This window comes from Phycodurus eques, chromosome 2 (assembly GCF_024500275.1).
Source record: "Phycodurus eques isolate BA_2022a chromosome 2, UOR_Pequ_1.1, whole genome shotgun sequence".
Lineage (NCBI taxonomy): Eukaryota > Metazoa > Chordata > Actinopteri > Syngnathiformes > Syngnathidae > Phycodurus > Phycodurus eques.
This window is the reverse complement of record NC_084526.1, coordinates 31,996,760-32,022,575: the sequence shown is the minus strand read 5'-3', so window position 1 is coordinate 32,022,575 and position 25,816 is coordinate 31,996,760. Positions and strand designations below refer to the sequence as shown.

The window sequence follows — 25,816 nt, the reverse complement described above, 5'->3', positions numbered from 1 at the left end:
TAATCTAGATAATTTGGTGTATTGATTTGTATTTTAAGAGTTTTCTGATATTCTTGTTTTTGTAATGAATATTTGATGTACAGTGCTTCCATAGAACATGGGAATTGGTTTGCAATTCATGCTGCATTTTATATATAGGCTTCTTTAGAGTCCAATATCAGAAAGCTATGTGTTATTTGAAAATAAAATACACCACACTGAGCAGATACGCATGTTGAAAAAAATTATTATGTGTGTGTATGACCTTGGATTTTTTTGTAGTCGACGCAAATATGGTGATAGTGGAGTCGAAGTTGATTAATTGATGATGTAATAGATTTTTTATTATTAATATTGTTTCAGTTGTCAACTTGCTGTTTGCGGCTTCACTGCTGCACACCGTCTGCCATACTATACTCCTTCCACTCCATACAGCCACACACTGTCGTTTCCATTGTACCGGTTTTACCCCCAACCAGCCTGGTTCCGCCCTGTGTGGTCACTTTACATTCCACTTTTTCGAGGCAGTGACAACAACACCGTTCTTCAGAACCTCCTCCTACCAGGTTCTAAAATGCAGGCTGAGGAGGGCCGTCACGTCACTCTCATCTGTTTGGCCGATAGATGTAGGCATTTCTTTAAGCGCGTGACTTGTCACTTTCACAATCATGGTGTCTAAAGGCTGCCGCACACTGAGCGATGCCGCTGAACCGACCTGAACTGTCGCGCAGTATGCGTGGTTTGTCGACTGCTTTCATGAGTTGCTGATCAGTCTGCCATTGGTTTTGCCGCGATTCAGAATTTGAATCGCCGTCTTAACGTCACAGCTTACAGCCGATCAAAATACAAATAAGCTTTCCCTCACGGGGGAAAACACTTTTCCGGGTTTAGCGAGCTGTGCCGCCACAAGCCGCATAAATAGTATATAAAGTTTCAGATATTGTGTTGTACATCAATACTTAACTATATTCATAATGTACAATGTGCCTGTGGATAAAAAAAGCAAAGCTTGTGACCCAAATGTATGCGAACATACGTACACGGTGGGTACATTCAAATGCATGGAGCCAGCAAGCCTCCTTTCAAATATCCACTCTTCCGCTTTTTCTCATGTGCCGTGTTTTGGTTGCCTGTCGGGTAATGCCTTCCTTTTTTCTGCCTGCAGCGTTGACAAGGAGATATGGGCGGAAAATTAGTGGTGTCACGATACCAAATATTTTGACTTCGATACTATACCTGCATATAAAGTACCTCGGTACCAGTGCTGAAATGATACTGCATCAAAAATCTAAAACATTAGTAAAAGTAGTGGAATGAAAACTGACAACTTCAAATACTTTTAGATTTATTTAATTATGACAAACTTCAGGCAGCATGGTGGACGACTGGTTAGCACATCTGCCTCAGATTTCTGAGGACCTGGGTTCAAATCCAACCCCGCCTGTGTGGACTTTGCATGTTCTCCCTGTACCGGCGTGGGTTTTCTCCCGGTACTCTGGTTTCCTCCCACATCCCCAAAACATGGATGGATGGATGGATGGATGATAAACTTAAAAAAAATTATGTAATATTGAAATTAGCCCATTTTTAATTTGTCATTTTTTAAATAATCAATGTCTGCATTATCATATATTTTATTATGAATGGGTTTTCCATGTATATAAAATTGTACCTTTATCTACAGTATATGTATGCTATTTACAATCATGACAAAAAAATATGAGACCGCCCTTGTTTCTTCAATTTCTTGTTTATTATAATACCTGGTACCACTAAAGGCATTTTATCTGAAGAATACAAAAGGTTAATTGTATTATTAAATGCTATTTTGGTTATTATCAAGAAAACCATGCAAAATTGCTCAAGCAAGAGAGCTTATATTCAACTTGTATGAGCTATTTTTGTTGTCATCATGTTTGTCCAAAGAAAGGTACCTTAAGTTTTACCTGGCATTAAAAATTAACAATAAACTGGAAAAACAATGGGACTAAGATTTTTTTCCATTACTATATTAATTATTTCTATATTTATACGGACTTTACTCATACGTAATACTGTGTGTTTCAAGCTTTTAGTGTAGTCTTGTATTTCAGTGTATTTGATTTCTCCCATTCTAAACAATACATTGTGCACCCACTCACTGCAGAGGTGGGAAAAAGTCATTGCTTTGCAAGTCACAAGTAAGTCTCAAGTCTTTGCCCTCATGTCCCGAGTCAAGTCCCAAGTCGAGACAGGCAAGTCCCGAGTCAAGTCTAAAGTCGAGACATGCAAGTCCCAAGTCAAGTCACAAGTCCTACACTTGGAGTTTCGAGTCATTTTAACAACAAAATAAAAATATTTTAATATATTTAATATTTATATATATATATATATATAATTCTTATGTATACAGTTGGTACGGAAAGTATTCAGACCCCCTTAAATTTTTCACTTTGTTATATTGCAGCCATTTACTAAAATCATTTAAGTTATTTTTTTTCTCATTAATGTACACACAGCACCCCATATTGACAGAAAAAAACAGAATTGTTGAAATCTTTGCAGATTTATTAAAAAAGAAACACTGAAATATCACACAGCCATAAGTATTCAGACCCTTTGCTCAGAATTCAGTAGAAGCATCCTTTTGAGCCAATACAGCCATGAGTCTTTTTGGGAAAGGTGCAACAAGTTTTTCACACCTAGATTTGGGGATCCTCTGCCATTCCTCCTTGTAGATCCTCTCCAGTTCTGTCAGTTTGGATGGTGAACGTTGGTGGACAGCCATTTTTAGGTCTCTCCAGAGATGCTCAATTGGGTTTAAGTCAGGGCTCTGGCTGGGTCATTCAAGAACAGTCACAGAGTTGTTCTGAAGCCACTCCTTCGTTATTTTAGCTGTGTGCTAAGGGTTATTGTCTTATTGGAAGGGGAACCTGCGGCCCAGTCTGAGGTCCTGAGCACTCTGGAGAAGGTTTTCGTCCAGGATAACCCTGTACTTGGTTGCATGCATCTTTCCTGCGATTGCAACCAGTCGTCCTGTCCCTGCAGCTGAAAAAGAAGCACCACAGCACGATACTGCCACCACCATGCTTCACTGTTGGGACTGTATTGGACAGGTGATGAGCAGTGCCTGGTTTTCTCCACACATACTGCTTAGAATTAAGGCCAAAAAGTTCTATATTGCTCTCATCAGACCAGAGAATCATATTTCTCACCATCTTGGACTCCTTCAAGATGTTTTTTTTTTTTTAGAAAACTCCATGCGGGCTTTCATGCGTCTTGCACTGAGGAGAGGCTTCGGTCAGGCCACTTTACCAGAAAGGCCCGACTGGTGGAGGGATGCAGTGATGATTGACTTTCTAGAACTTTCTCCTATCTCCCGACTGGATCTCTGGAGCTCAGCCACAGCGATCTTTGGTTCTTTTTTACTTCTCTCATCAAGGCTCTTCTCCCCCTATTGCTCAGTTTGGGTGGACGGCTAGCTCTAGGAAGGGTTCTGGTCGTCCCAAACGTCCTTCATTTAAGGATTATGGAGGCCACTGTGCTCTTAGGAAACTTAAGTGCAGCACAATTTTTTTTGTAACCTTTCCCAGATCTGTGCCTTGCCACAATTCTGTTTCTGAGCTCTTCAGGAAGTTCCTTTGACCTCATAATTCTCATTTGCTCTGACATGCACTGTGAGCTCTAAGGTCTTATATGGAGAGGTGTGTGGCTTTCCTAATCAAGTCCAATCAGTATAATCAAACACAGCTGGACTACAGTGAAGATGTAGAACAATCTCAAGGATGATCAGAAGACATGGACAGCACCTGAGTTAAATATGAGTGTCACAGCACAGGGTCTGAATACTTATGGCTGTGTGATATTTCAGTTTTTCTTTTTTAATAAATATGCAAAACATTTGTACAATTCTGTTTTTTTTGTCACTATGGGGTGCTGTGTGTACATTAATGAGGAAAAAATAGCTTAAATGATTTTAGTGAATGGCTGCAATATAACAGTGAAACATTTAAGGGGGTCTGAATACTTTCCGTACCCACTGTGTGTTTGTGTGTTTGTGTGTGTGTGTGTGTGTGTATATATATATATATATATATATATATATATATATATATATATATATAGTTTACACTAAATTGACTAAATAAGTTTTAAGATACATGAACCAACCATTTTCTTTCATTAATTTCTTTCATTTTCATATTGACAACAATAAACAATAATATAGGGCTGCTTATTAGTGCAAACTGTAGGCCGGCCCCACGCCCGGATAAATGCAGAGGGTTGCATCAGGAAGGGCATCCGGATTAAAACTTTGCCAAACAAATATGAGCGTTCATCCATAGAATTCCATAGCAGATCGGTCGTGGCCCAGGTTAACAACATCCGCCACCGGCGCCGTCAACCTGCAGGGCGCTGGTAGAAATTCAGCTACTGTGGCTTGAAGTCGAAGAAGAAGAAGAGGTGGAAAGCGGGTTCTTTGGCAGAAAGAGAAGAGGAAAGCACAGAGCCGAGAACTGAATGTGGGGACTTTGAATGTTGGGACTATGACAGGAAAATCTCTGGAGTTGGTTGACATGATGATTAGGAGAAAGGTTGATATATTGTGTGTCCAGGAGACCAGGTGGAAAGGCAGTAAGGCTAGAAGTTTAGGGGCAGGGTTTAAATTATTTTACCGTGGTGTAGATGGGAAGAGAAATGGCGTCGGGGTTATTTTAAAAGAAGTGTTGGCTAAGAATGTCTTGGCGGTGAAAAGAGTATCAGATCAAGTGATGAGGCTGAAACTTGAAATTGAGGGTGTTATGTATAATGTGATTAATGCCTATGCCCCACAAGTAGGATGTGACCTAGAGGTGAAAGAGAAATTCTGGAAGGAGCTAGACGAAGTCTGAGCATCCCAGACAGAGAGTCGTGATTTGTGCAGATTGAAATTGACATGTTGGTGAAGGAAATAGGGGTGATGAAGAAGTGATGGGTAAGTACGGCATCCAGGAAAGGAACTTGGAGGGACAGATGGTGGTAGACTTTACAAAAAGGATGCAAATGCCTGTAGTGAACACTTTTTTTCCAGAAGAGGCAGGAACATAGGGTGATCTACAAGAGTGGAGGTAGAAGCAAGCAGGTGGATTACATCTTGTGCAGACGATGTAATCTGAAGGAGGTTACCGACTGTAAGGTAGTGCTAGGGAAGAGTGTGGCTAGACAGCATAGGATGGTGGTGTGTCAGATGACTGGTGGTGGGGAGGAAGATTAGGAAGACAAAGTCAGAGCAGAGAACCATGTGGTGGAAGGTGAGACAGGACGAGTGTTGTGCAGCTTTTCGGGAAAAGGTGAGACAGGCTCTTGGTGTACAGGAGGAACATCCCGAAGACTGGACCACTCCAGCCAAGGTGATCAGAGCGGCAGGCAGTAGAGTACTTGGTGTATCTTCTAGCAGGAAAGGAGAGAAGGAGACTTGGTGGTGGAACCTCACAGTACAGGAAATCATACAAGGAAAAAGGTTAGCAAAGAAGAAGTGGGACACTGAGAGGACAGAGGAGAGACGAAAGGAATACATTGAGATGCAACATAGGGCATAGGTAGAGGTGGCAAAGGCCAAACAAGAGGCATATGATGACATGTATGCCAGGTTGGACACTAAAGAAGGAGAAAATAATCTATACAGGTTGGTCAGACAGAGGGATAGAGATGGGAAGGATGTGCAGCAGGTTAGGGTGATTAAGGATAGAGATGGAAATATGTTGACTGGTGCCAGTGCTGTACTAAATGGACTGAAAGAATACTTTGAGGAGTTAATGAATGAGGACAATGAGAGAGAAGGGAGAGTAGAAGAGGCAAGTGTGGTGGACCAGAAAGTGGCAATGATTAGTAAGGGGGAAGTTAGAAAGGCATTACAGAGGATGAAAAGTTGGTCCCGATGACATTCCTGTGGAGGTATGGAAGCATGTTTGAGAGGTGGCTGTGGAGTTTTTGACCAGCTTGTTCAATAGAATTCTAGTGCATGAAAAGATGCCTGAGGAATGGAGGAAAAGTGTGCTGGTGCCCATTTTTAAGAACAAGGGTGATGTGCAGAGCTTTGGGAACTATAGAGGAATAAAGTTGATGAGCCACACAATGAAGTTATGGGAAAGAGTAGTGGAGGCGAGACTCAGGACAGAAGTGAGTATTTGCGAGCAACAGTATGATTTCATGCCTCGAAAGAGTGCCACAGATGCATTATTTTCCTTGTGGGTGTTGATGGAAAAGTACAGAGAAGGTCAGAAGGAGCTACATTGTGTCTTTGTAGATTTAGGGAACGCCTATGACAGAGTACACAGAGAGGAACTCTTGTACTGGATGCGGAGAGTGGGAGAGAAGTATGTTAGAATAATACAGGACATGTACGAGGGCAGCAGAAGGTGAGGTGTGCTGTAGGTGTGACAGACGAATTTAAGGTGGAGGTGGGACTACATCAGGGATCAGCCCTGAGCCCCTTCCTGTTTGCAGTGGTGATGGATAGGCTGATAGATGAGGTTAGACTGGAATCCCCGTGGACCATAATGTTTGCAGATGACATTGGGATCTGCAGTGAAAGCAGGGAGCAGGTGGAGGAACAGTTTGAAAGATGGAGGCATGCATTGGAAAGCATAGGAATGAAGATTAGTTTAAGTAAGACAGAATATATGTGCATGAATGAGAAGGATGGTGGGGGAAGAGTGAGGCTATAGGGAGAAGAGATAGAGAAGGGTGGAGGACTTTAAATAATTGGGGTCAACTGTCCAGCGCAATGTTGAGTGTGGTCAGGAAGTGAAGAAACGAGTCCAAGCAGGTTAGAACGGGTGGAGGAAGGTGTCAGGTGTGCTATGTGATAGAAGAGTCTCTGCAAGAATGAAGGGCAAAGTTTATAAAACAGTGGTGAGGCCAGCCATGATGTACGGATTAGAGACAGTGACACTGAAGAGACAACAGGAAGCAGAGTTGGAGGTGGCAGAAATGAAAATGTTGAGGTTCGCTTTCGGAATGTCCAGGCTGGATAAAATTCGAAATTAGCTCATCAGACGGACAGCCAAGGTCGATATTTTGGAGACAAAGTTAGGGAAAGCAGACTTCGATGTTTTGGACACGTTCAGAGGTGAAATAGTGAGTATATTGGTAGAAGGATGATGAGGATGGAGCTGCCAGGCAAGAGAGCTAGAGGAAGAGAAGGCTGATGGATGTCGTGAGGGAACACATGAGGGCAGTTGGTGTTCGAGAGGAGGATGCAGGAGATAGGCTTAAATGGAAAAGGATGACGCGCTGTGGCGACCCCTAAAGGGACAAGCCGAAAGGAAAAGAAGATAGGGCTGCTTATTGTTCGTCTGTCTTTTATCCTTTCTCTTAACTTGAAAGGATTTGAGAGTGATTGCAAGCCACAATTGTAACTGTTTTAATCTCTTTCTCCCAGACACTGAGACTGGTGATACCGTGCATAGCGACCCAAAAGAAAAAGTCATCTCCAAATCCATTTACACCGAGACCCTTGAGTTTCTGTTGCACAACTATGCCCTGGAGGTAAAGAGTCACACTGTTCAAATATTGATGAAAACAAATCCACTGCTGTTGGTAGCGTTGTAAGGCCTGTGAGCAAAATGGATATGCAAGCAATTTATCTCAAACATACAGTGGGTACGGAAAGTATTCAGACCCCCTTAAATATTTTCCCTGTTATATTGCAGCCATTTGCTAAAATCATTTAAGTTCATTTCCCCCCTCATTAATGTACACACAGCACCCCATATTGACAGAAAAAAACAGAATTGTTGACATTTTTTTAGATGTATTAAAAAAGAAAAACTGAAATATCCCACAGCCATAAGTAGTCAGACCTTTTGCTCAGTATTTAGTAGAAGCACCCTTTTGAGCTAATACAGCCATGAGTCTTTTTGGGAATGATGAAACAAATTTTTCATACCTGGATTTGGGGTCCTTGCAGATCCTCTCCAGTTCTGTCAGGTTGGATGGTGAAGGTTGGTGGACAGCCATTTTCAGGTCTCTCCAGAGATGCTCAATTGGGTTTAGGTCAGGGCTCTGGCTGGGCCATTCAAAAACAGTCACGGAGTTGTTCTGAAGCAACTCTTTCGTTATTTTAGCTGCGTGCTTCGGGTCATTGTCTTGTTGGAAGGTGAACCTTCGGCCCAGTCTTAGGTCCTGAGCACTCTGGAGAAGGTTTTCATCCAGGATATCCCGGTACTTGGCTGCATTCATCTTTCCTTCGATTGCAACCAGTCATCCTGTCCCTGCAATTGAAAAACATGCTGCCACCACCATGCTTTACTGTTGGATGATGAGCAGTGCCTGTTTTTTCCCCCACACATAGCACTTAGAATTCAGGCCAAAAAGTTCTATCTTGGTCTCATCAGACCAGAGAATCTTATTTCTCACCATCTTGGAGTCCTTCAGGGTTTTTTTCACAAACTACATGCAAGCTTTCATGTGTCTTGCACTGGGGAGAAGCTTCTGTCGGGCCATAAAGCCATAAAGTGGTGGAGGGCTGCAGTGATGGTTGACTTTCTAGAACTTTCTCCCATTTCTCTGGAGCTCAGCCACAGTGATCTTTGGGTTCTTCTTTACCTCTCTCACCAAGGCTCTTCTCCCCTGATTCCTCAGTTTGGCCGGGCGGCTAGCTCTAGGAAGGGTGCTGGTCGTCCCAAACGTCTTCCATTTAAAGATTATGGAGGCCACTGTGCTCTTAGGAAACTTATGTGCAGCAGAATTTTTTTCGTAACCTTGGCCAGATCTCTGCATTGCCACAATTCTGTCTCTGAGCTCTTCAGTCAATTCCTTTGACCTCATGATGGCACTGCTAGTCACTTTAAACTGCTTACATTCCCTGAAGTTTCGGCGCCCTTTGCACAATGGTCATTGCACTAGACAATTGCTATATTAGTCATTCAAACTGCTGTAATTCCTAGAGGACTCGGCATCAGTATACTCTGTCAATTGACTGTCTACCGGAGACAAATTCCTTGTTTTTTTTTTGACATACTTGACAAAATAACGATGATTCTGATTCTGATGATTCTCATTTGCTCTGACATTCACTGTGAGCTGTAAGGTCTTAAGTAGACAGATGTGTGACTTTCTTAATCAAGTCCAATCAATATAATCAAACACAGCTGGACTCCAATGAAGATCTAGAACCATCTCAAGGATGATCAGAAGAAATGGACAGCACCTGAGTTAAATATTTGAGTGTCAAAGTAAATGGCTGTGTAATATTTCAGTTTTTCATTTTTAATAAATCTGCTAATATCTCAACAATTCCGTTTTTCTGTCAATATGGGGTGCTGTGTGTACATCAATGAGGAAAACAAATTAGCTTATCATATAAGAATAATATCAGAAAAAGGAAAGCCACAGATGCATTAGTAATTACTCTAGCATTTCTTGTCTGTTGTCAGATGGCAGAGCACGCTCTTTCCATGGAACTATCTTCAAAGGGAAATCACAGTTTTCATCTGGCTTGTGTGCAGTTGCTCAGAGCTGAGTATTGCAGTGCTATTGCCACCCTCAGGGAGGCGCTACTTCGGGTAGAGCCGGTAGGGACTGTCTTCTGACAGCAGAAAATTCATTCAAACAAACGTTTTGGAATTATAACCACCCTTGGTTTTATCATACTATAACACATTTTCCCACAGGCTTTTGGAACCATATTGACCGAACCATTTTTCACAATGTGAGCAGGTTGCAGACATGTGGGCTCTGGATGGTCACTGTCACTACTTGTGCGGCTCATTCGCTGAGGCCCAGGGGAGTTATGAACGGAGCCTAGATTTCCCAGAGCAGCCATCAGACACTCACCTTGTGCTTCTCCGCCTGGGATCCATCTATCTACAGGAGGAGAAGGTTAGATATGACATATACACAGAGGTGGGTAGTAATGCGCTACATTTATTCAAGTAACATTTTCGATAAACTGTGTCAGAGTACTTTAAATGCACTGTACTTTTTACTTGAGTATTTATGTGAAGTAGGATCAATACTTTTACTCCGTTACAATGATCAACATGCCGTTCACTACTTTTATTTATTATCCATTCTTGCGTGTGCGCGTCTATTTTTAGAATCCATCTTCGACTTCCGCATAGGGCCCCCGTTGCGCCAATCAAATGTGATCACGAATGTAATTTTATTCCAATTCACCAATCAGATGACACAAGCCTTGCACACATAGCCTTTGCGAGATAATCAAAATGACTCATTTTGGGGGTGGGGGGGGAGACAGCCGCGCGACTGTATTTACTTTGACAGACTCCAAAAAACAACAGCTTGATCATGCAGCTCTTAACTTGACTGCCTAAACTTGGATATTTCAGCCCACTTCTAACTTGATAAAACACCTTGCTGTAAGTGTCAGATGTTTCTATTGATGTTTTCGTAGTGGATGGCCTTATCTTATGGTGTCGCACACACATTCATTAAGTCTGTTCAGCAAACAGCTTCTTCATGAAGTCATTTAAGTGAATAAAGCAAATAATGTTTCTGTAGGGCCCCATGCATATTGTTTGTTTTTGCGCAGTGAAAAATTTAAATGGTGACAGGGGTGTGTCGCCTCCCATTTATTATTATTTTTTTTATTTTATTTGATGTTCATGCTCTGATTTAAAAAATAAATAAATAAGAAGTTACTCACAAGTTACTCTTTACTTGAGTAGTTTTTTCATTGAGTACTTCTTACTCTAACTCAAGTAAATATTTGGATGAGTACTTTTTACTTTTACTTGAGTCATATTATTCTAAAGTAACAGTACTCTTACTTGAGTACTATATTTGGCTACTCTACCCACCTCTGCATATACAATGTAATCTACAAATTACATTACTCATTGCTGTATGAGTGTAAGTGCGGCAGTTGGTTTGATATGAGAGCATCTTTGCAACATAAGGATTCAAACAGTCACTGTCATTTTCTGCTATTTCCCTTTAGTTTGAGCAAGCTAAAGTGACTTACCTGCAAGCATGTGAAAAATCACCCTCCTGCCTCACCTGGTTGGGCCTGGGTATCTCCTGTTACCGGGTAAAAAGCCATCTACATTATTTGTAATATTTGGAGATGGAAATGATTACAAAATATATTTTGACGGCGGCACAGCGGACGACTGGTTAGCACATGCGCCTCACAGTTCTGAGGACTCTGGTTAAAAACCGCCCGCGCCTGTGTGGAGTTTGCATGTTCTCCCTGTGCCTGCGTGGGTTTTCTCCAGGTACTCCGGTTTCCTCACACATCCCCAAAACATGCATGGTAGTTTAATTGAAGACTCTAACTTGCCCTTAGGTGTGAATGTGAGTGTGAATGATTGTTTGTTGATATGTGCCCTGCGATTGGCTGGCGACCAGTTCAGGGTGTACCCTGCCTCTCGCCCGCAGTTAGCTGGGATAGGCTCCAGCACGCCCGCGACCCTTGTGAGGATAAAGCGGTACAGAAAATGGATGGATGACTATTATTAACGGACAGTGCAAAATATCTAAATCCTCAACTTCAGCAATATGTTCTTTGGAGAAGGGTGGAGTTTACAGTATATAATATGCAACCCGAATTCCAATGAAGTTGCACTTACGGATGTCGCGCCGAACTGTATTTACTGACATTCGTTTTCTTTGATAATATTATGGACCGTAGATGATGAAATCCCTAAATTCCTTGCAATTGTACGTTGAGGAACATTGTCCTTAAACTATTTTCTCACGTAATTGTTCACAAAGAGGTGAACCTCGCCCCATCTTTGCTTGTGAATGACTGAGAAATTCAGGGAAGCTCCTTTTATAACCAATCGTGGCGCCCACCTGTTCCCAATTAGCCTGTTCCCTTGTGGGATGTTCCAAACAGGTGTTTGATGAGCATTCCTCAACTTTCTCAGTCTTTTTTGCCACCTGTCCCAGCTTTTTGGGAACGTGTTACAGCCATAAAGTTCTAAGTTAATGATCATTTGCTAAAAACAATAAAGTTAATCAGTTTCAACATTAAATATCATGTCTTTCAGAATCAGAATCAGAATCAGAATCATCTTTATTTGCCAAGTATGTCCAAAACACACAAGGAATTTGTCTCCGGTAGTTGGAGCCGCTCTAGTACAACAAACAGTCAATTTACAGAACACTTTGGGGACATAAAGACATTGACAAAAAACAATTGTGCAAAAAGATGCAGAGTCCTCTAGCACTTAGAGCAGTTCGAACGACTAATATTGCAATAGTCCGGTGCAATGACCATTGTGCAAAGGGCGCTGAGACTTCAAGGAGTGTATGCGGTTTAAAGTGACGAGTAGTGCGATCATCTGGGACAATGTCGGTTGTGCAAATGTTACAGATACTCCTCAATCAGTGTGCAAATGGAGCAGATGCTACTCTGGCATGAGTGGCCAGTATATGCAAATAGTGCAGCATGGCGAGACAACTACAGTGAGTGCACAAGTAATACATAATTGGCCCCACAGAAATGTGACAACGAACTCAAGTCAAAAAATTGCCAGCTTGTTGTAATGGAATTATAGGTTAGGTGTTTAAGAAGTTGATCGCAAGAGGGAAGAAGCTGTTGGAATGTCTACTAGTTCTAGTTTGCGTTGATCGGTAGCGCCTACCTGAGGGAAGGAGCCGGAAGAGCTGGTGACCGGGGTGCAGACGGTCCGAGAGGATTTTGCACGCCCTTGTCTTAGTTCTGGCAGCGTGCGAGTCCTCAATGGTGGGTAGGGGGGTACCGACAATCCTTTCAGCAGTTTTGATTGTCCGTTGCAGTCGGAGTTTGTCCTTTTTTGTAGCAGCACCAAACCAGACTGTGATGGAAGAACACAGGACCGATTCGATGACCGCTGTGTAGAACTGTCTCAGCAGCTCCGGTGGCAGGCCGTGCTTTCTCAGAAGCCGCAGGAAGTACATCCTCTGCTGGGCCTTTTTGAGGACGGAGTTGATGTTGTTCGCCCACTTCAGGTCCTGAGAGATTGTAATTCCCAGGAACTTGAAGGTCTCGACGGTTGACACAAGGCAGCTGGACAACGTGAGGGGCAGCTGTGGCGAAGGATGCCTCCTGAAGTCCACGATCATCTCTACCGTCTTGAGCGTGTTCAGCTCCAGGTTGTGTCGCCCGCACCACAGCTCCAGCCGCTCCGCTTCCTGTCGATATGCAGACTCGTCACCGTCCTTGATGAGGCCGATGACAGTGGTGTCATCTGCAAACTTCAGGAGCTTGACAGTCGGGTTCGCTGAGGTGCAGTCGTTCGTGTAGAGAGAGAAGAGCAGCGGAGAGAGGACACAACCTTGGGGCGCCCCAGTGCTGATGCTGTGTGTGGATGAGGTGGCCTCCCCCAGCCTGACCTGCTGTGTCCTGCCCGTCAGAAAGCTGTAAATCCACTGGCAGATGGCAGGTGAGACGCTGAGCTGGAGAAGCTTGGTTGAAAGGAGTTCAGGGATGATGGTGTTGAACGCTGAGCTGAAGTCCACGAAAAGGATCCTCGCGTAGGTCCCTGCACTGTCGAGGTGTTCTAGGATGAAGTGCAGTCCCATGTTGACTGCATCATCCGCAGACCTGTTCGCTTGGTAGGCAAACTGCAGGGGGTCCAGCAGGGGACCTGTGACACTCTTGAGGTGGTCCAGCACGAGACGTTCAAAGGACTTCATGACCACAGATGTCAAAGCGACAGGCCTGTAGTCATTCAGACTAGAGATTGCAGGTTTCTTGGGGACTGGAATGATGGTGGAGCGTTTGAAGCAGGATGGAACTTCGCACATTTCCAAAGATCTGTTAAAGATCTGAGTGAAGACTGGAGCGAGCTGGTCCGCGCAGACTTTGAGGCAGGATGGGGACACATGGTCCGGTCCTTTTGCTTTGTTAATCTTCTGTTGTTTGAAGATGCGTCTCACATCCTGTTCATGGATGGTTAACGCAGAAGTCAGAGGTGTGGTTGTGGTCGCGGGTGCGGCCGGGTGGGTGTGTGGAGTGAAACTGTCCTTTTCAAATCTGCAATAGAAGGTATTCAAGTCGTTGGCTAGTGTGCTATTGTTCTCAGCTTGGGGGGATCGTCGCTTGTAATTAGTCAGCGATTGGAATGCACGCCAGACTGATTTCGAGTCGTTCGCGCTAAACTGTTTTTCCAACTTTGCTGCATAGATCCTCTTTGCAATGTTAATTTCTTTAGTAAGCTGGTTTCTAGCTCGATTATACAGGGCCCTGTCCCCGCTCTGATATGCATCTTCCTTAGCTTGGCGAAGCTGCTTAAGTTTAGCAGTGAACCACGGCTTGTTGTTGTTGAATGTCCGAAATGATTTTGTTGGTACACAAACCTCTTCACAGAAACTGATATAGGATGTGACAGTGTCTGTATATTCATCCAGGCTGCCAGCTGAATTTTCAAAGACACTCCAGTCTGTGCAGTCTAAACAGCTTTGAAGTTCCATCTTTGCTTCATTGGTCCACTTTTTGACTGTTTTCACTGTAGGCTTCGCACATTTAAGTTCTTGCTTGTACGTCGGTATTAAGTGAATTAAGCAGTGATCAGACGAGCCCAGGGCTGCACGAGGTATAGCACGGTATGCGTTTTTTACCGTAGTGTAGCAGTGGTCTAAAGTATTCTTTTCCCTGGTAGGACAGTCGATGTGCTGCTTGTATTTAGGGAGTTCGTGGTTGAGTTTAGCTTTGTTAAAGTCCCCGAGAATAATGAGGGGTGATAATGAGTCAGGGTGTTTTTTTTTCAATTTCGTTGACTTGTTCGGCGAGCGTTAGCAATGCGGCGCTCGTGTTAGCTTGCGGTGTGATATAGACTCCAGCCAGTATAAACGATGCAAACTCACGTGGCGCGTAAAATGGTTTACAGTTCAGAAACAGCGACTCCAAATGCGGGCTGCAGTGTGTGCTGAGCACCGTGACGTCCGTACACCATTTTTCGTTTATATGGAGGCATATCCCGCCGCCCTTCGTTTTTCCCGATGATTCCATGTCGCGGTCCGCTCGATGAATGTTGAAGCCGGGAAGCGTGACGGCGCCATCGGGTACAGCGTCGCAAAGCCAGGTCTCCGTGAAGCACATGGCCGCGGAACGTCCGAAGTCTTTACTGGTCTTTAACAGAAGATGAAGCTCGTCCATTTTGTTGGGTAGGGAGCGTACATTCGCGAGGTGGATCGACGGGAACGCCAATCTGTGTCCTCTCTTGCGGAGTTTCACCTGAATTCCGGCTCGTTTTCCTCTGTGGCGCCGCTTCCGCATCCATGCGCCGAAAACCGCGGACGCCGCTCCGGTGAGTAACTCGGGGAAAAAACTGAGCGGATTTTCGAAAGTTGGTGACAGAAAGTCCGGAGTAGCCTCCTTGATGGTTAGCAGGTCTCCCCTTGTGTAAGTGAGTCGTGTAAGGTCTCCAAAGACGGACGAAAAACACAAAAACAAAGACAATACTAGAGAGCGCGTTACCGAGGCGGCCACACTGGTAGGCGCCATCTTGATTATTATTATTATTAGTGTATTTGATTAAATATAGGTTGAACATGATTTGCAAATCATTGTATTCTGTTTTTATTTGTTTAACACAATGTCCCAACTTCATTGGAATTTGGGTTGTGTGTGTGTGTGTGTGTGTATATATATATATATATATATATATCTCCGTCCATCCATTTTCTGAGCCGCTTTTCCTCACTAGGGTCGCGGGTGTGCTGGCGCCTATCCCAGCTATCATCTGGCAGGAGGCGGGGTACACCCTGAACTGGTTGCCAGCCAATCGCAGGGAAACAAACAACCATTCGCGCACATATTCACACCTACGGGCAATTTAGAGTCTCCAATTAATGCATGTTTTTGGGATGTGAGAGGAAACCGGAGTGCCTGGAGAAAACCCACGCAGGCACGGGAAGAACATGCAAACTCCACACAGGCGGGGCCCGGGGATTGAACCCCAGTCCTCAGAACTGTGAGGCTGACAGTAATATATAATATAATTTATAATATAAAAAAACAAATATATATATATATATATATATATATATATATATACATATATATATATACATATATATATAGGAATATATATATATATATATATATATATATATATAATTTATATATATATATATATATATATATATATATATATATATATATATATATATATAATATATGAACTCAAATTAATTTGCGAACCCTTGTGCCACTCTGCTTGCATGAGCTTAAATCTGCATGGTAACACCAGCGAAACCACACAATGGAGACAACAGTGCAAAACATGTTGCATTATATTTTGCCATAGACATGTAATCTACTATAAATATATAAAAAAAATATATAAAAAATAACAAATATATATATATAAAAAATTTATAAATATATAAATATCTTCTGCTTTCTTGTGAATAATAGTCTTCACAAATGTTTAACGATAACGTATTCAGATTTGTTTTGGGGTATACGTGACAGCATATCCCCGCCCCCTTCCACTTTGATGTCTGTGAGGAAAAAAGGAGACTCGGTTGAATGTGTCTTGTGTCTGAGTGTATAGCTGGAGGAGCTTTGGATAGCTGAAGAAGCATTGACGGAGGCCAACCATTTGAACAACCAGAACGCTGAGGTGTGGGCCTACTTGGTGCTGATTTGCCTCAGGGTGAGTGAAAATGATTCTACGACTGCTATTGTTTTTCCTCTGAGATTTGATTTGTTCAAGTCTCGGCCAGTCACGATAACAAGACGATGTATTTTCCCAAAAACTATCCCCATAAACTAGGGCTGTACCATTATGGCCAAAATAATAATCATAATTATTTTAATGAATATTGTAATCACGCTTATTGATCACGATTATTCCTCATTCATTCATTCTTTTTTACATTTAAAAAAAAAAAAAAATTATTTGTCCTGTTTGGCTGTTACGTCAAGCAGAATGGAAGATCTGTATCCCTTTTATGCCGGAACAGTTTTACTGTGTCACAGTGGAGTTTTTAAGCTTCCGCTGTGGTTTCTTAGTATTATAATTGAAGTTTATTGAGAATCAATGTCGAACAGAACAAGGTTTCTAGAGGGGAGAGAGAAACAAAGACAATATACAAAGCACTAATTTGAAACAGGATGAGAAACGTAAGTCATTACATTATCTAGAACAATGAAATATTAAATATGAGTGTTGCATGGGGCTGTAGTGCTACACCCTGTAAGGGAAGGACAGGACAAGATAGAACAGGACAAGGACAGGAGAAGAAGCATGCAGGACAAGGGTCGTGAACCCGGCTGTACAACTGAAATGTGGTGGGATTGACTATGTAAATTATAAAAGTCTATAGGACAAGAGTATGAGTGAGGGGATACACAAGCAATTTGCATATTCATGAGTTATTTGTCGCAATAAGTGAGTGGCCCCACACCCAGTGAAAGAGTCCCAGGGGTGTGTGCCTGCGGACACATGCAAGTGAATTGACACCGTTTTACATGCACAGAGTGACAGAAGTGTCCTGCAATTGCTGTGCCCGCACAGCGGAGGCTGAGGACCCCACACAATCAATCGAGGGGCGGGATTGGGCCCAAGGCTCTACCCGAGACCAGCCCGGTGGACGGGACACGTCCCACACCGTGGGACCCAGGGCGTTACCACCGAGGCGCCCCGACAACTGGCCACCCGGCGGGGGCAGCAGGGACCGAACGCCAGCTCCCCAGCCAACTCTCCCCACTGTCCCCGCATGCTAACTCTGGGCGAGAGGCGGGGTACACCCTGAACTGGACGCCAGCCAATCGCAGGGCACATAAACAAATGACTATTCGCACCCAGATTCACATTCAATTTAAAGTATTCAGTTCACCTGCCATGCATGTTTTTTTGGGGGGGATGTGGGAGGAAACTGGAGTACCCGCAGAAAACCCAGGCAGGCACGGGAAAAACATGCAAACTCCACACAGACAAAGCCGGATTTGAACCCAGGTCCTCAGAACTGTGAAGCAGATGTGCTAACCAGTCGATCACCGTGCCGACGATTGTTGCTCATGTTAGGGACTTTTTTTTTTTATTTCTATCAACTTTTTGAGTTTTCAGTGCAAAATGAATCTTTAAATACAAATAAATGATCGATAAAAAATAAATGTACCCCAAAAATTATACTTTACCAAGGGCTAACTGAATAAATATACTATTGCAAAGTGCAATCACGAATTGCAACTTGATGGAAGCAAACACAGTTAGAGCATAAAATGCAATAACTTTAGGCTGTAAGCAGTGACTTTTCATTTGGAAATCCCCACCAATATAGTGACTTGTCAAGGCGGGTACATCTCCGTTCTGCTTGACCATTGGTCAGTCGTGCACTGCCCCAAACTGCAAAGAACTTGCCAATTGCGATTTCCCTCTCTATTTACTCCCAGCATTTTTTTCATTGCGGTCAGGCCAGCCAAGAAGTTGAAGTCAAGGCGGCCGCTACAATGATTGTTAATAGCATCTTACTGTGACATAGCGCCTCTCCGCCGACGTGTTGAGAGTGCCAATTTCAAAATAAAAGCCTAAAATGGCATTGATTAGGGTGGGCATCGAGAATCTAGAACTGATTGGAACTGGGACTAGCTTTCCGGTTTTCCCGGAATCGTTCAAATTTTCCCAGTTTCGATGGCTGCAGTCTGCCACCCCCGTAGAAGAAAGTGGCGAAAACCAACGAACGCACACAAATATGTGCTTGTGCCCAACGGCAGCGGCAAACAAAAGTGTTTCTTAACTTTGTTAAAATAAGTGATCAGTCGCCTCAGTGCAACACTTGCAATAAGATTATATTGTGGAAAGGAGACTTTCATGATGTGTAGAAGTCTGACGTGCTCCCTTTTGCTCCAAGCCTCACCCTACACCGCGCGGCGCTTCAGTGAAGTCAATTGGGTTAGTGTGAAACTATAAAATACATCTATGCCAACACTGAGGCAGCTATCAAGTTAAATGGTGCGTTGCACTCTTGCACTGATGGTTGTTAGCGTGTACTTTAGTCTTCAAACCAACATAAGAGCTTATGACAGACACAAAAATAAAATATAAATTATTTTACCATACTGGAAAGAAAGTAGAAACAGTCACATTAAAAGCTTAACATTGAGCTAAAACTTCACCAAAGGTCTAAATAGCAACTTTACATTACAATGAATTGGGACAAAATTCACGTAAGCGTTGTCTCACAGTATCACAAACACTAACCCTGTGCCTCATCGGTGGGTTGGTAAAGGAATCAACGTTTTACAGAGCATTTGGTTCCATTCATTACTCTTTTTCACGCCGTCTTATTTTACTTTCGTTTTCACCGGTGTCATGTGAAGTTACCTTTCGTGCCACAATGCTGAGTTCTGGTGCATACCCTTTAAAATAAATGGCTACATGCTTAAAACGAAAGTCAAGTTAAAACTTTCACATATAAACCATTTGATGTGATAAAACAGTCGCAAATAACTATTTTAACAATGCTATATTTAAACTTTAGTTCGCTCACAGGTTTGATATTGATACTGGTTATAAAGAACCCTGAGTTAAATGTTCATTCTAGTCTATGCTGCGGGCTGCTAAGAAAATGGATGTTCATAATTTGGACAGCCCATATTTAAACCATGCAAACTTTTGACCCAGCCCCCTAAAACAATCGGAATTGAGAATCGTTTGGAACCGGAATCGAAATGAGGAACCCGAATCGGGACCAGAATCGCTCAAATTCAAACAATACCCAAGCATTGATGTCCAATGTAGTAAGATATGAAACTCTGGCCTAAAATGGCATTGATGTCCAATGTAATAAGATATGAGGCTTTTATTTTGAAGTTGGCCCAGAGCGGGGTGCCGGCGCGTATGAGGCCTTAACCAGACGTTCGCCCCCTGGTGGATGGCTGACTAGGTTGCGGGCACTGCTACATATGAAGCACTTTTCGCATGCAGCAGTGCCCACATTTTAAATATAAATAAATTACTGATGATCAGGCTCATTTAATCGTGGCAGCCAATATCGCGATCACGATTAGAAGTTGATGACTTGTGCAGCCCTACGATCAACGATAATATCGTTGTTTTTTTATGCCTCTGAAAAATAAGGCCCGCCCTCGAGCTGCAATACTGTGTGGCTGCTCCACTGAAGACGAGCCCGTCACCCGTCAATCAAATGTAGGTTGACGTTCGATGTCGTCAACTACTGGCTAAAATGTGTGCCACTGAGGTTATTCTCAATAAACGCTTAACACTTCTGTGTTTGTATTAATAGGGGACTAACACACACACAACTCGGAGAGAGGCACTGACGTTTTAAACGACTTCGCCACAGTGGAGCGAGCTGTTTAGGTACTTAGCTCATTAGCTTGTTAGCTCACAGGCTAGCGAGTATAATAAACAGTAAACTTTCCCGTGTGTGTGTTCAATGGAAACTCTCGGAGCGAAATGATGTTGCTGGGTTGGAAGGAGCTGTTTTGCTCCTTAACTTGTTAGCTGGCAGGCTAGCTCGTTAGCTCACAGGCTAGCTCATTAGCTCGTGGACTAGCGAAAATAATAAACGGTTAACTTTCCCTTAAGTGTCTGTTGTGTGAATCTATGTTCTGCACATGGAGGAAGGCTGTGTAGTATTGAATGGAGCCAACACCGGCAAGAGTGTACCGGTCCGCCGGCGTTCAGAGTTGGATGACACTGCCATCCAACTCTGTCAGCTCACTGTGTCATCCATCCGCCGGCTCACCACAACACTGCCAATTTATCGAGTCCGGAAAATAGTAATTATTGTGACAGGCCGATTCTAGTCAAAAGACCTCAGGCTTACCCTCAGATCAGAAATCCCTCCTGTATTTCCATTAATTTCCTATTCACAGCCACAATACTCTTACGATGTTGTAATTTCAGTTTGACAGGCAAGAGGAAGCAAAGCTGTTTTACAAGTACGCTATCAGGGTGAGTTGGACTTGTCTTTCTCTCTTCATGAAAGATGTGTTTGTGCATTAATTTTTTACAGCTCACATCTGACTATTTTCTTGGTGAGCATTATATTTTATCGGTTTACAGTTCAACCTGGAGAACACATCGCTTCACAAGGAGGTGAAAGAGCTGCAGGATCAGGCCCAAACCCGTCCTCTGACATCATGCTTCGAACCACACTCTTGAAACAGTGGTTTCAATGTTGGGAGCAAACACAAAACACAATGTCTATAATAAGGCATTTAAAATGTTTTCTACTGCAGTGAAATGTTTTTCTAAAAATGTGTAGTTTATCTGAATAGAATAATCTGCAGTAGTTTTAGGTCTTATTTCACTGTATTGAAGTAACTGACTGTGGTGTTTCGAGAAATTTAAAATGAATTAGTACATTTAATTGGGCTGGATCTAAATAGTATGAGCTGGTTCCATTTACTGGCTACACTCTTCTCATGGAACTCAACAGGGATGCTTGAACTGTTCTCCATGAGAATAGACAATTGGGGGATAGACGTCAAGACCTCTGACAAATACTGTAACTTTTGCAAACAACACAAATATAGTATGCTGTCAGGATAATTTAGTAAGATAAAATAAAGCATAATCAGTTGAGAGCTGACAAAAACATTGTCAATTATCCAGAAATAATAAGACGAATGGCAAATTATAGCAGATTTAGTTCTGCATGTGTACATATGCTGCTACTGTATGTTTATGGAGTGTTGAGTCAGGACTTACAATTATTTTGGAGTGCATCACTGTGTGAATTCACACATGAGCATAGAGGTTAAAAAGGGACTGTGACACTCATGGCACTGGAAAACAATCTGGTTTGAAGCTAAACATTGTGAGAAAACCGTTTCAACGCAGTTGAGTGTTCAATAAGTGGTCACAGTTGAATTGTTTAATACCTTAACACAAACACACAGCAACATTCATAGTCTGAAGTGTATATAGATCAGTGGAAATACATGGTCGTTAAAAGATGCAGCATAAAAAAATGTGGTGACTATAATAAACTTTAAATAAATCTCTGTTCATAAGTCTCAACATGACACTCAAACTTTAAAACAACTTAAGATATACACATTTTGGCACATAGGAATTACATTTTTCACTACCGTGATTCCTGTGTGATCCGTTTCAGTCTACGGATAAGTATGGTGACATAAATTAGGTCAATGTATTTATTATTCTTGGAAAAATAAAAACAAGCAGCTTTTGAGAATGAATGCAAAAAGCACATGTGAAATGCAACTGAAAGCATATCATTCTCATTGTTTTTTTTGCATGTTTTTTTTTTTTTTTTTTTTTTGTCCCATTAACCACACGCTCCTGGTGTTGTGGATTTTACAGCATCACTGGTCTTTAGCTAAACATTCTTGGGAGTGGCTCACTGCCTGTCTTGTGCAAAGACCTCTCGCAGCCATGGTGAATCCTCATAGAGGCGGGGGTCACCCAAATACTCTGAGGTCCTCTTGTAGAAGTAGTAGTACAACACAGAAGCTGTTAACACATTAAATATATATATATATATACAGGAAAATGCTTAAACACAGAAATACAAAAATATGTAAAGTATCTCAGGGAGAAATGGTAATACCATTTCCTATTATGTTATTTTCACTTGTCAATACTTTGCAACATCAAATGCTACCATTCTGTTTCAATGATTTTTACAACATTAATGCAAAATTACTAGTTTTGCAATGTTGCAACATTAAATGAATTTATTAGGAAAAAAATGTTTTGTGTGAGTACATAGACAACTCTCATTTAAAATCAGAGGTGGGTAGAGTCGCCAAATATTGTACTCAAGTAAGTCCTGTTACTTTCGAATATGACTCAAGTAAAAGTAAAAAGTAGTCATCCAAATATTTACTTGAGTAAGAGTAAGAAAGTACTCAATGAAAAAACTACTCAAGTAAAGAGTATTTTGTGAGTAACTTCTGATTTATTTATTTTTTTAAATCAGAGCATGAACATCAAATATAAATACTTATATATTTGTGTATATATATATATATATGTATTCTGATTGATGAATTGGAGTCAAATGACAGTGATCCCGTTTGATTGGCCCAACAGCCGCCCTATGCGGAAGTCAAAGATGTGAGTCTAAAAATAGACACGCACAAGGATGAATGGATAAATAAAAGTAGTGAAAGGCATGTCGATCATTGTAACCGCATAAAAAAAAGGTACAGTGCATTTCAAGTACTCCGACAAGTACAGTTTATTGAAAATGTTACTTGAGTCAATAATGGAGTCACTGCAGCACGTTAATATCTATCTTTGTTTGTAATCCATGGTCCACATGGCATTTTGCAGTTTAGTATTGGTTTTAAAAGGAAACTCAAGGTATTAAAAAAAAAAAAAAATCTGTTGGGTTTTGCTCATTTATGTTAGCAGTGAATAACCTGTGATTATATAGTGTAACACTACCACTCAACTCACAAAGCTGAGTAGCTCACAAAGCTACATTTGACTCATCAACACCTGAGTTGATGAGTCAAATGTATGAAAACAAGTGGTTCAGTAACCTTGAAATAACAGCTGTACCCATTTCATTTTAGCTATATATATTGAATAAACAGCTTTGAAAGGTTTTGTTAAGTGATTGGGCGTCTCGTTTGGGTTGAAGTATAAGGAACGTTGGATGTCTTACCAGCTCTTTGGAGCACAAACAACACCTGAAGGCCATCTGTCCAAATAAATTGGTTGGTATTTAGCCATCGCAGATTCTGCAAGTGTAGAGAACACATCACTCTTGACTTTGCGTTTAATCACACAGTACAAAGAACAGATGTGGAATGAAAAGATACTCTGAATCAATGAAACATAGTGAATGCTAATGTTTTGCATTCAAATAATGCTGATTGAAAGGCTGAATGAATATGAATGATAAAAGTGGCAGGAACCAACATGTATTAATCAGATGCTGATCCAATTGAATGCCTATGCAAGGATTGGACCTTGCTACATATGAATGGGAGATTTCTACTGGCATCAAACTACTTAAATATTTTAGTTTTGCAGACAACAATAATGGGTGAATGAGTCTCAAGACTCGTTCACCCAGACAGCTCCCGAATGTTTGGTCTCCAATGGTAACTGATGTAATACACCAAAAGGGTGAATTTATTTGAACATAAAACCCATGTAGCGCCAACTGAATTAGTCACAAAAATCCAATAATTTGCCTTCCGTTACACTCTTTTTAGTGAGTGTCCTGCAGAGAAGAGTAAGGCAATGTTTGCCTGTCTGCATTTTTAGAACAGAGCATGAATCCATTTTTTAAAAATGTTATTTGGTAGGCCTACTTGCTTGGAAGTTTGTATGCAGTACCATATTTTTGCCAAGTATAGCCACTCCCACTCACCATGAACCAGGAATGTAGTGTTACACTGAAGGTCAAATAGAGTGTAGAGAGCATTAGCAAAGCTCTAAATCTCTCCAGCAATATGGCTACCAGACCGACCTGGAACACGTAGGTGTTAAACATCATCAAAAGAATGATGATGAGGTTGAACAAGATGGCAATGTCCTGAATTCTGTAACAAGCAAAGAAGGGAATCTATTTTACAAACATGGAAATGCTTAGTCACTACCAGAGGGTAGAACAATTTTCTTTCTTGACTCTTCACCTTAAGTATTTCACTGCTTTGTTGGACTTACACGAAAAGTACCAGCTGGACTGCTTGTTCATCTCTGAGCAGCTCACTGAATGAGTTGACAAACAGGTCGAAGGAGAGCAGGCTGAGTTGAAAAAGTAAAACCAGTGAGTAATTTCTGGGTTGGAGCTTCTCTGTCCCATAGGCGGGGCGCCCAGGCGGATTCTGGTTCCACAATGGATCCATGGCTGCAGTGATCTCTACATACCAACATCAACCTGCAATCGGGACTCCTGGTGGATTAAAGGACGCATCGAGACCTTCCGTTGGTTGGTAATGGGGTCAGTTTGTAGGATAAACTTTCTGGAATACACTGCTGTCATCATGTCAAGACGGACTTGAGTTGTATTGCTTCAGTTCAGGCAGTGAAGGTGGTCAAGGCTTTAGCAATGACAAACTTCTACTTAATTATTTTTTTTAATTATTATTATTGATTCTTCATTTTGAAACTGGAGAGACATCTGCACCCAAATCCAGATACTATAGAGAATGACAGGGGATACACGTTAGTATTCTAGTTGAGAGCATCATGCTGCAAATCATATTTACTGCATAGTGCAAATCTCATTCTCTTACAGATTTGCATACATTTATTCATGCAGTGTTCTGAATTTTATTGGAAAATAAATGCACACATGAACATACACACAGATTGGATCTATGTCCTTCCATACTGGCACATGTGAAAGTGGGGGAGAGGAGTGTTTCTTGCTACATCGGGCTATGTAATAATATAAATAAATGCATCTGTGTGGTTAGTCTCATGACATTTGTCACCTGTCAATACAATCCAAATACATTAACAGCTAAGTTGGATGCGTTTGACAGCGATAAAACTAGTGCCCTAAATTAAAGAATTCAATTCTGTCATGTGTGACTTAATGACTCAATTTATTATTATTATTTTTTTTTTAAGAGTTCTGCTGTGTTCTCAGACAGCATCACGAGTAAACAATTTAGTGCATGATCTTACATCTTGACCATAACACATTCAAAGCAGTTTACAAACAATAATGTTAAATTGTTGAGTTTTAAATCTTCCATGCCGCTACTGCATTTTCCTTTTGTTTGCAACCTGAATTTGATAAATAATATAGACTTTCTTAAATAAAACACCTTAACTAGTGTACATAGTACTTATGGTCTATAACAAGCCCCATGAGGCTGGAGAACGTGTGCATTAATACATCAATGTTTACCTGTATGCATGTGCGGAGGGCTTCCTTGAAGGATGATTTGAAATATTCCAGAAAGAAAGGATAAAGTATTGAATATCATTTCAAGTTACTTCCGATCCAT

At 41.8% G+C, this 25,816-nt stretch overlaps 2 protein-coding genes across 10 annotated transcripts in view; one reads left to right on the top strand and one right to left on the bottom strand.

Annotated features, from left to right (window-relative positions):
* The window catches only part of cfap70 (cilia and flagella associated protein 70), a 45,819-nt gene extending 23,724 nt beyond the window's left edge, over positions 1 to 22,095 (top strand). For 3 of the 8 annotated variants that reach the window (XM_061670323.1, XM_061670326.1, XM_061670322.1), the window contains 6 exons: positions 7,382 to 7,488; positions 9,378 to 9,515; positions 9,661 to 9,846; positions 10,904 to 10,993; positions 16,452 to 16,553; positions 17,418 to 17,923. In XM_061670323.1, the coding sequence (XP_061526307.1) occupies positions 7,382 to 7,488; positions 9,378 to 9,515; positions 9,661 to 9,846; positions 10,904 to 10,993; positions 16,452 to 16,553; positions 17,418 to 17,852 (1,058 nt within the window). In that variant the 3' untranslated portion in view covers positions 17,853 to 17,923. Of the gene's footprint in view, positions 1 to 7,381; positions 7,489 to 9,377; positions 9,516 to 9,660; positions 9,847 to 10,903; positions 10,994 to 16,451; positions 16,554 to 17,417; positions 17,924 to 20,774; positions 20,823 to 20,933 lie in introns of those variants that run through there. The other 5 variants (XM_061670328.1, XM_061670327.1, XM_061670330.1 and 2 more) reach the window with 5 other exon arrangements.
* Positions 22,096 to 22,182: 87 nt separating this feature from the next.
* LOC133416117 (transmembrane protein 138-like) lies at positions 22,183 to 25,816 on the bottom strand. Of its 2 annotated transcripts, XM_061702783.1 has the most exons (5): positions 25,717 to 25,816; positions 24,522 to 24,997; positions 24,226 to 24,397; positions 23,512 to 23,587; positions 22,183 to 22,349 (listed from the first exon to the last, which is right to left on the bottom strand). In XM_061702783.1, the coding sequence occupies exons 2-5, from the start codon at positions 24,701 to 24,703 to the stop codon at positions 22,237 to 22,239; spliced, it is 543 nt and encodes a 180-aa protein (XP_061558767.1). In that variant the 5' UTR covers positions 24,704 to 24,997; positions 25,717 to 25,816; the 3' UTR covers positions 22,183 to 22,236. The 2 variants fall into 2 exon arrangements, with proteins under 2 accessions (XP_061558767.1, XP_061558776.1); XM_061702792.1 differs by lacking the exon at positions 25,717 to 25,816 and having other exon boundaries at positions 24,491 to 24,554.